The sequence below is a fragment of the Chrysochloris asiatica genome, unplaced genomic scaffold (assembly GCF_000296735.1).
Source record: "Chrysochloris asiatica unplaced genomic scaffold, ChrAsi1.0 scaffold00257, whole genome shotgun sequence".
Lineage (NCBI taxonomy): Eukaryota > Metazoa > Chordata > Mammalia > Afrosoricida > Chrysochloridae > Chrysochloris > Chrysochloris asiatica.
In genome coordinates this window covers 1,232,143-1,242,805 of record NW_006408775.1, presented here as the reverse complement: position 1 = coordinate 1,242,805, position 10,663 = coordinate 1,232,143, and the positions used below count along the sequence as shown (strand labels likewise).

Below are 10,663 nucleotides of genomic sequence, written 5' to 3'. Positions count from 1 at the left end.
CGCTCTAGGGTGGCAGGGGCAAGCTGAAGGTGGGCACTCCAGGGGGGCAGGGGCAAGCTGAAGGTGAGCACTCCAGGGGGGTAGGGGCAAGCTGCAGGGAGCGCTACAGGGTGGCAGAGGCAAGCTGCAGGTGGGCACTCTGGGGAGGCAGGGGCAAGCTGAAGGTGGGCGCTCCGGGGCGGGGGGCAGGGGCAAGCTGAAGGTGGGAGCTCCAGGGGGGCAGAGGCAAGCCACAGGGGGGTGCCCCAGGGGGGCAGGGGCAACTTTCAGGCACATGTCCCAGGGGTGGGGCGCTGGGGGCCGAGCCTCCTTCTCACAGCTGTTTAGACATTCACACATCAGTGTGGACTTTCAGCTCCTGTCTGTGTGGTGGGAGTTCCTGGGTGCTGACCAGCCCATACTCCCATCCAGGCAATGAGGGCTCTGCTCAAATCTGGGGACACGGAGAAGATCGTGTTCTTTGCGGGCGTGTCCCGGCAGAAGGAAATCTACATCATGGCCGCTAATTACCTGCAGTCACTTGACTGGCAGAAAGAACCTGAGATCATGAAGAACATCATCAGTTTCTACACCAAAGGCCGGGCCTTGGACCTCCTGGCTGGCTTCTATGATGCCTGTGCCCAGGTGCCCATCCTCTCTGGGGGAGCTTCTGTGGGAGCAGGGACCCCTTGGGGTTCCGGGGGTTGTGTAGGGAGGCAAAGACTTCATAGTGGCCTGGAAGGCATGGAACCTGAGGTGTATGAAGCCCCACAGGGTCCTGAGCGATCCAGGGTGTCTAGAGGGGGACGTGGCTCTCTGCGGGGTCCTGGGCATCTTGAGGTGTGTGGAGGAAGACATGAGCCCCAGGGGATCATGGGCATCCTGAGGGGCATGGAGGGGGAAGTTGGAGCCTACAGAAATCTGAAGTTCCCCCATTCCTCCCACTGCATCTCTGTTGGACTCAGTAAGCCATTGCAGTGACCACACAGAAGTCAGACACCAGACTCACAGTCATGGGATTGATTTGGGAAGTTGAACAGGTTACAAATCAGGGTCAGAACTATTGTTCCTGTCACAAGACATGCAGCCTGAAGGCACTGGGCTCTACCTCTGTAGTCAGCAGAACCTACGTCCCCCGCTGAAGTGTCTAGAAGCACCCCACTTTACAAGCAAGCTTCCTGCCCAAAGCCACTCAGCTTTCCTTACTGTTTGGTTCTTGGTTCTCCTGCTGCTCTTCGGCCCCTCCTGCCACATCACAGCTTCCTGTCCCTGGGTTAGGGAGGTTCACTGTGTAGGATTTTCGGGGTCCAAAGGACACGCTCCTCTCCTGGCTTTCCTTTGATACAGTAAGATCTCCCCTTCTGCTTCTGAGATGGTTCATTTTATAGCCCTGCCTAAGTTCCGAGTTTTGCCGTTAACTCTGCCGACTTCCACAGCGGAATCATGTTATTCTAAGAGCATCTTCTCCCACCTTTTCTTACCCAAACCCAGCACGGCAGAAATGTGGCTTGGTGTGAGTTACAGACTGTGGCTAGGAGAGACAGTAGACAATTCACTACACCACAGTGCCCCTGGTGTCCTGAGTGTCTTTGGGGGCATTGAGGGGGGAAATAGAGTCCTGTGGGGTTATGGATATCTGGAGGATGTGGAAGCAGACATGAGCCCCATTGGTTTCTGAGGTGTCTGGGGGTGTAGATGAGAGCAAGGTGCCCCATTGGGTCCCAGGAGTTGTGGGGGCATGGAGGAGAACAAGGTGCCCCATTGGGTTCTGTGGTGTCTGGGTGTGTGGATGCGAGCAAGGTGCCCCATTGGGTCCCGGGGGTCTTGGGGTATGGAGAACAAGGTGCCCCCCTGGGTTCTGGGGTGTCTGGGTGTGTGGACGGGAGCAAGGTACCCCATTGGGTCCCAGGGGTTCTGGGGCATGGAGGAGAACAAGGTGCCCCACTGGGTTCTGGGGTGTCTGGGTGTGTGGACGGGAGCAAGGTGCCCCATTGGGTCCCGGGGGTCTTGGGGCATGGATGGAGGCATGGAGCCCCGCAGGTTCTGAGACCCCATCTGTGCAGGTAGAGATTGACGAGTACCAGAACTACGACAAAGCCCACGGGGCGCTGACCGAGGCCTACAAGTGCCTGTCCAAGGCCAAGGCCAAGAGCCCGCTGGACCAGGAGGCCAAGCTGGCGCAGCTGCAGAGCAAGATGACCCTGGTGAAGCGCTTCATCCAGGCTCGCAGGTGAGTGGCAGAAGCGTGAGCGCTCTCATTCAGGGGGTCCCCGAGACTCTGGGGGACCTCCTCTGGGGATCATGTTGGGGCCTGTGTGGTCTCCCGGAGCGGTGGGCGGAAGGAGCAGCCTTAACCTCCTTGTCCAACTGCAGGCCTGGTTCTGCTCACCCACACTTCCTCCTCCGTTCCGTCCGCTAGCCAAGCCCCTCTGTCCCCACACTGTGCTGGGTGGAGTCCTGCACTGTCCTGGAGCCCACGCCTCATCTCCCCCTCCTCAGGTGCCTGTGGGGCCGAGTCCTGCTGTGTGTGCCCGTCTCCCCTGTGCCCACTGCCATAGTGCCCTGAGGCTGGGCTGGCTCACAGACCATGGTCCCAGGTTCCAGCATCTAGTAGCCTGCAGTGATGGGCTGAAAACAAACACGCAGTTCATGGAAAATTTCGTTCACAAAATGTTCCTCCCACGGGCCTGGGAGCCCCTCCTCCAGGGTAGGGAGTCTGTGAATGGCAGCAGCTGGCCTCCTGGATGAGGGCCTGGCACATGTCTGTCCACAGGACCTACACCGACGACCCCAAGGAGGCTGTGCGGCAGTGTGAGTTGCTGCTGGACGAGCCGGGCCTGGACAGCACCGTCCGTGTGGGTGACGTCTTCGGCTTCCTGGTGGAGCACTTTCTACAGCTTGGGGAGCATCAGATGGTGAGGGCCCGACCCCCGGGAGGGAGCCCACCAACAGCTGAGACCCTCAACTGGTCTGTACCTGGGCTTTGGGGTTTACCTTCCTTATTTAGAAATCATTTCAAACTGAGAAGTTGCAAGAACACTGGAACGCAGCAGCTGCTCTGGTTTCCACTGTGCTGTCACATTTGATTGATTGCTTAAGCTCGCCCTTCCCCATAAAGCTTCTCTCTGCCGCGTCCCACTCCTCATCCGCCTGAGCGCTAGCGGGCACCCTCAGAGTGGCTCACAGCAGCGGATGTGAGGGCACCTGCTCTGACCCCATGCTCTGTGTCTTGTCCCTCGGCCCAGCAACGGGCTTCCCAGCCTCTGCGCTCGCTCGTGACATCTGTTACATCTCTTCGGTGCTCGTTAGTCTAGAATAGTTGACATGTTTGAGAACACCCATTAATTATCTTCCAGAACGTTCCTCAATTACGTTAGACATGCTGTGTCTTAGGGAACAGACAAACATCTACAGAGGTGACGCTGTAGCCTCCCCATGCTCACCTAAGGACCCTGTGTCTGTCTGTCCTCATGAGGCACGTGTCCACCTCATCTTCTGATGTTGTAACCCTCCCTCGATGCATCCCAGCAGGTTGGCAGCAGAATGGAGAGTGCCCACCTTGGCCCCAGTCCGCGTCTGCCACGCTCTCTTTCTCCATGTGTCTGCCCGATGATGATTACCCACAGAAACTCAGAGATTCCAATTCTGTTCCCAGGTTATAACTCACTGTTGGTATTGGTAGGTACCCTGAACTTGGTCTGACCCATAGTGGCCCTGCATCCAACAGAGCACACTGCTGTCCTGAGTCACCCTCAGAATCAGGCCTACGTGTCAGCTCGCTGTTGCGGCCACTGTCATCCCATGTCGTTGAGCTCGTCCTCTTCTCACTGACCTTCTGTTTCACAAGCATGATGTCCTTGTTCAGCGACTGGCCCCTCCTGGAAATGTGTCCAAAGTACATGAGGTGAAATGTCGCCATCCTGGCGTCTAAGGAACATCCTAGCTGTTCTTTTTCTAACACAGATTGATCTGTTCTTCTGGAAGTCCTTAAGACGTTCTTCGCCGACACTAGAATTCAAAGGCATCAATTCTTCAGGCTTCCTTACTCCTTGTCCAGCTTTAGCAGCATACATATAAGGCCATTGAAGATACCATGACTTGGCTGTGGCACACCTTAGTTCTCAAAGTGATGTCTGTTTTTCCAAAGTTTAAAAAACTTGATGATAGACCTTTTCAAGCATGTCAAAGTAGAGAGAGTAGGTCTAATGAACTCCCAAGTACCCGTCACTGAAAGTAACCATTTGTTGTTGTTAACAACTTGTTGGCCTCAGAGGTGGTGGTGGTTCTGTGCCGTGGAGTCGGTTCCGACTCATAGCGACCCTGTACAGGGTTTCCAAGGCTGTAAATCTTTACAGGAGCAGAAAGCCTCATCTTTCTCCCACGGAACCGCTGGTAGTTTCGAACTGCTGACCCTGAGGTTTGCAGCCCGATTCGTAACCACTATACTACCAGAGCTCCTTGTTGGTCTCAGAGAGATGCCATGTGAATAGAGCGATGTAATCCAGCGTAATATCCTTCATCTAGTGTGTCTGTCTGTTATTTCACTAAAAGGTGACCTTTGGACCGTTTCCATTTAAAGAGTATCGCAGGCTGATAATCTCAGACACTTCATTAGTGTTGACTGATCCAGTAAGTCAGGGAAGGTTTTAAAAAAGAATCTGAGTTCGGTTCTACATTTTTCTCCCATTCTATCAGGTCCCATCCATTGTGGGCCTGAACAGAATGCTTGCTAATGGTAGCCCAACATCATCTAGTTCTTCTGGTCTCAGGGTCACCATCATTTTTTTTTTTTTTTTTTTTCACTTTTGATTGTAAATTGAGTGAAGGTCCACAAGGCAGATCATCAGTTTCACATTCAACAAACCATACACTTTGCTTCACTACACAGTTGCAATCCCCTCCACGTACCAACAGCTAACAGCACTGACCTCTATTGTCTTTAGCCATTGCATTCTTCCACGTGTCTCCCTCCATGTTAACATGTGGCCACCCTCTGGCCCATGAACAATTTCCCCCTCGTCCTTCCCACCCCACAAACATCACAGATTGTTGCTTTCATCAAGAAAACCCCTTTTCAAGCTTCTAGAACATTGCTGCCACACATTTGCTCTCCTGTGATTGATTAATTTCACAGAGTCATCATTATTCATCAGTGTTTATAGTATTCCATTGTGTGTGTGTACCGAAGTTTATTCTAACCATTTTTCTGTTGTTGAACTTTTAGGCTGCCTCCATCTTTTTCATGTGTCTCTTGCAGACAGTGTGTTGAAGGATCCAGTTTTCTTATCCAGTCTGATCTTTGGGTCTATTGACTGGTACATTCAATCCACGTATTCAATAGCTATAAATTGATTGTTGGCATCTTTCTGTGGGGTTTTTCATGGCGCTGCTAGGTTCTTTATTCCACATAGTTTACTATGCTGTTCTCGTTTCATTTGTGAGTTTTTATTTTCATTTCTGTTGTATTAATGCTTACTAAATCTTACTGATTTTCTTTCTTTCTTTTAACTTGATACCCAGGTGTATTAGTAATTCCTTTTCCCTGCTGAAAACAGTCTGTTTTATCTTAAAATCTACTTGACTTCCTTGCCATTTGGAAGTTTCTGCATCTACACTATTCTGTTTTTTTGCTTTGTAGTCGACTTTATTATACATTGCTATCTCGGGTTCCCTATTTTCAGCCTTGCGGATTTTAGGAGTCCTGGTGTGGTGCTGTGGGTTAATGTGCCCGACTGCAAAGTCAGTTTGAATCACAGGGTCAGTGGTTCAAGCTCACCAGCTGCTCCTCAGAAATCCTATTCAGGGTCGCTATGGGTCAGAACCGACTCAACAGCACTTAACAATAACAGCAACAATAGGTTTGTTTGCCTTTAAATACTTCTATATCTGGATTGCTAGTATGGTATAGTATAGTAGTAGGTCAGCACTGGACTGTGAACCATAATAAGGTTAGTTCAAAGCTACCAGCTTCTCCCCGGAAAACCTATACACGATCACTATGAGTTGGAAGTGACTCGACAACACTTAACAACAACTATCTGGATTGAGTTGTGGGTGGTGTTGTCATGTACAGTAACCGCAGGTTGTTGTCTGCTATTGTTGGGTCTCGGCTGAACGTTGGTCCAGTCATTACAAATCCCTTTGATTTCTGTTTCTGAGGAGATGTTCTAATTTCACGTCAGTCATGTTTGAGGGACAGCTTGACTGGGTATAGGATTCTGGGTTGGCCATCTTTCTTTCAGAGTTTTGTGTATGTCATCCCATTGCCACTTTGCCTGCATGGTTTCTGTTGAGAAATCAGAGCTTAGTCTTACTGGTTCTCCTTTGTAGGCAACTTCATTTTTCCTGAGCTGCTCTCAGGATTCTTTCCTTGTTTTTGATTCTGGAAAGCTTGATTCTAGTAAGTCTTGGTGATTGTCTTTCTCCTGTTTGGTGTTCATTCCGTTTCTTGTATGCTCCTTTTCTTTCATGATATTAGGGAAGTTTCCTTCCAACAACTCTTTGACAATTTCCTCTGTGGTTTTTATTGTCTGTTCTAGATTCTAATCACCTATAAGTTGTTCCTCTTCATGGTGTCCCACAGAACTCTTTTCTCTGATTGTCCTTCCAGCATACTACTATTGAGAGATTTCTCTTCAAGCTCACTAATTCAGGCTTCCATTGCTTTGCGTCTACTCCTTTGATCTTTCCATGTATTGTCCATTTTTTGAGATCTTAGTATTAATTTTCTGGATTTCTAAATGTAGCTTTTGCATTATTTCAAAAATTGCATTAATTTTGTCTGTTTGTTCTTAGTGTTTCCCTGAATTCTTCTGAAGTTTTTATTGTGTTCTCCTTGCTTTCCTTGATCTTTCTATTGACGCTTTGAAGGCGCCCAATGATCATTCTTTGGAATTCTTTTTCAGTCAGTTTTGTTACCTCTCTTCCTCAGAAATGTTTTCTGCTCTGCATCTTGGTCATTTGTTTGAGCCATTCTCTCGTTTCTTCTTGTGAGCGAAAATTGTCTGTTGTCTTTGGGGCATTGTGGGGTTGTAAGTATTTATAAAAGCAAACAGGGCAGTTGCTGGACCCAGAGAGGGGAAATCTCTGGGTGGGTGCCTGCAATTCAGGAGCTCATGGAATGGTAGTGGAAAGGGATGTGACAGCAGGCTTCTTGGCCTGGCTGGGAGGACCTCTTGGCCTCAGAACTCCATGTTCAGGGCACTCAGTCCAGAAGGAGTTTGTGGGGGCCCTTGGTGGAGCTGGTCTCAGGGTCTGTTAGGACCCTAGGGAAGCTGGGGGCGGGGGGACTGGTTAAACGCTGGTCTGGGGGCTCTGCAGGTTTTATAGACCTGGAGCTGAGCCCACTGGAAACCAGACACCAAAGAGGCACACCAAAGCGGTGCAGCCGGCCCCCATCTCACACCAAACACGTAGCTCTGAACTCCCAGAGAGTGGGGTCTGGGCTGGGGGAGGATGAGGGTGGGAGCTGTCCACACCCCTGGTCACTAGGGGAATGTCGGGGGAAAGAAATCAAACCTTTTCCATTGCCCGTGTGAAGGCCAGGCCCCCCTCCACTACCAAAGCTGCTCCAAGATGGTCTAGCCCGTGTGGCCTGCTCGTCACCAGCCAGTCTACCTCTCTCACCGTACCTGCTCGGCCTCTCCCCCAGCAAACCCTCCATCCCCCTCGCTAACCTTTCTTCTGAAGTTCCGGGTGCCAGAATTTTCATCTGTGCCTGTTTTCTTTGATCTCTCATATCTTTGTTATAGTAGACCTGCCTAGTCAGCCATCTTGCTGGAAGTGATCGTAATCAACATTTTTCCAATTTTGTTTCATCTACCCCCTCCTACCAAGGAGCTCTGGTAGCGTCGTGGTTACAAATCGGGCTGCAAACTGCAAGGTCAGTAGTTCAAAACTACCAGCTGCTCCGTGGGAGAAAGATGAGGCTTTCTGCTCCTGTAAAGACTTACAGCCTTGGAAACCCTGTTTAGAGTTGCTATGGGTCGGAACCGACCCGACGGCACTCAGCAACAAGAACAAACCCCTCCTACCCAGTTGTCTTTGCGCAGCTTTATTACATTGTAGTTTACACAGTGTGAGGCAGGCCTGTTTCAGCAGCACACTTGGAGGGGTTTGGTGAGCATACTTGTACGTCCACGCCAACATGCAGTTTCGGACACTCGGTCCCCCAGAAAGGTCCTTGGTGCCCCTTCCCAGTCTGACCCCCACTGCACCACAGACAGTCACAAACTTCTCTGGTGCTATCATTTGCATTTTCTCAGATTTCTGACCAATGGCATCAAACCACGTGTCATCTTTGCATTTGGCTTGCTACATTGTCTCAGACTCACGTGTTGTTCTCCATGTCAGTCAGTCAGTAGTAGTTCTTCCGTGTTCCTGTCGAGTCATAGTCCCGTGTGGAGATGGACGACGTCTGGTTTAGCCACATCCCAGGTGGATATCGGGTTGTTTTCCCATTTTAATTTTTGCTTATTACAAACAATGTGACTTCAGGCCTTAGCTGACAGATCTTTATCATGTGGGCATGAACACCTCGCCCTAGGAGTTGCACTGCTGAGTCCTGTAAGTGCTTTTTAAGAAACTGCCAAACTTTTCACAAGTGGCGGCATTATCCTGCATTCCCCTCCAGAGGTAGATGAAGAAGGTTCCGGTTGCTCCACATCTTTGTCAACATTGGATACTGTCAGTTGTTTCAAGTTTCGCCATGGTAATGGTAATGGGTGTGTGGATTATGGTGGTTTACACTTCCCCAATAACCAACAGAAGTCCTGGCGTAGCGCTGCAGGAGAATGCGTTGGATTGAAAAGTGTGAACCACAAGGTCGGCGGTTCAAACTCACCAGTCACTCCTTGGAAACTCTATACAAGGTCGCTATGACTCAGAACTGACTCAATGGCACTTAACAACATCAATAACCAATGAGAAGGACATTATGCTTGGGAAAGTTGAGGGTCAGCAAAGAAGAGAGAGACCCCCCCAATGAGATGGGTTGACACTTGTGGCAGCAGCATTGGGCTCAAGTTGAACCCCAGTTGTGAGACTGCTGCAGGACTGGACAGGGTTTCTTTCTGCTGTCCGTGGGGTTACTATGAGTCCAAGCCGACTCACGGACAGTAACCAGTAATGTGTTGGCCATTTGTATGTCTTCTTTTGTGAAGTGTTTCTTCAGATATTTGGCCTGTATCCCTTTATTTGTCTACTTACAAAGCTCTGGTAGCGTAGTGGTTACGAATCAGGCTGTTAACCTCAAAGTCGGCAGTTCGAAACTACCAGCTGTTCCGCAGGAGAAAGATGAGGCTTTCTGCTCCTGTAAGGATTTGCAGCCTCAGAAACCCTGTGCAGGGTCGCTATGGGTCGGAACCGACTCCACAGCACTCAACCACAACCACCACATACTTCTTTAGACATGTGGTGTGCGACAGTTCTCTCCTCGCCTGTGCGGGAGCCCCGTGTGCTACCTCTCCTCGGGGCCTGCAGTCACTTATGTGTGTGGTACAGTGTTCAGTCAATACTCTCCCACCCGCTGGAAACATCCATTAATCATCACAACAGGAATGTACCGAGTTTGAAGCTACAAAATTGGAAATTGTCAAAATGAAATGGAATGTATAAACATCAATATCCTAGGCATTAGCTGAAATGGACTGGTATTGGCCATTTCGAATCTGACAATCCCATGGTTTACTAGGCTGGGAATGACAAATTGAAGAGGAATGGCATTGCATTCGTCATCAGAAAGAACACATGAAGAGTAGTCATGAGGTCCAATGCTGTCTGTGATAGGATAATATCCATCTGACTACAAGGAACACCAGTTAGTACCACTATTCAAATTTACGCACCAACCACTAAAGCAGGTGATGATGAAATTGAAGAATTCTACCAGTTTCTTTAGTCTGAAATCGATCAAACATGCAGTCAAACTGGCAATTGGAATGCAAATGTTGGAAACAAAGAGGAAGGATCATTCATTGGAAAATATGGCCTTGGTGATAAAAACAAGGCTGGAGGTCAGTCACATGACAGAATTTTGTCGTAAGACCAATGACTTCTTCATTGCAAATACCTTTTTTAAACAGCATGAGAGACGACTATACACATGGACGGACCTCACCAGATAGAATATACAGAAATCAGATTGACTACATCTGTGGAAAGAGATGGGGAAAGTTCCATAGCATCAGCCAAAGCACCTGAATTTAGAGATTATATCAAGAACAGATTTGATAACATTAGACACTAAAGACCAAAGACCAGAAGAGTTGTGGAATGACATCAAAAGAACACCATACAAGAAGAAAGCAAATGGTCATTAGACAAGAAAGAAGGAAAAGACTGAAATGGATGTCAGAAGAGGCTCTGAAACTTGCTCTCCAACGTTTTGATGCTAAAGCAAATGGAAGAAGTGAGGAGGTACAAGAGCTGAATAGGAAATTTCAAAGGGCAGCTCGAGAAGGCAAAGTCAAATAGTATAACAAAATGTACAAAGACTTAGAGTTAGAAAACCAAAAGGGAAGAACACGCTCACCATTTCTCAAGCTGAGGGAACTGGAAAAAAAAATTCAAACTTCGATTTTGGATACTGAAGGAGTCTCTGGGCAAAATACTGAACGACAAAGAAAGCATCCAGAGAAGGTGGAAGGAGTACACAGAGTCACTGTACCAAAAGGAAATGGTCAAT

The 10,663-nt window shown here is 49.1% G+C and overlaps 1 protein-coding gene across 1 annotated transcript in view; it reads left to right on the top strand.

The window, feature by feature from the left end:
* The window catches only part of IFT140 (intraflagellar transport 140 homolog (Chlamydomonas)), a 65,381-nt gene that overhangs the window by 50,639 nt on the left and 4,079 nt on the right, over window positions 1-10,663 (top strand). The window contains exons 26-28 of the mRNA XM_006873945.1: window positions 412-624; window positions 2,043-2,209; window positions 2,753-2,894. Coding sequence (XP_006874007.1) covers window positions 412-624; window positions 2,043-2,209; window positions 2,753-2,894 — 522 coding nt within the window. The remainder of the gene's footprint in view (window positions 1-411; window positions 625-2,042; window positions 2,210-2,752; window positions 2,895-10,663) is intronic.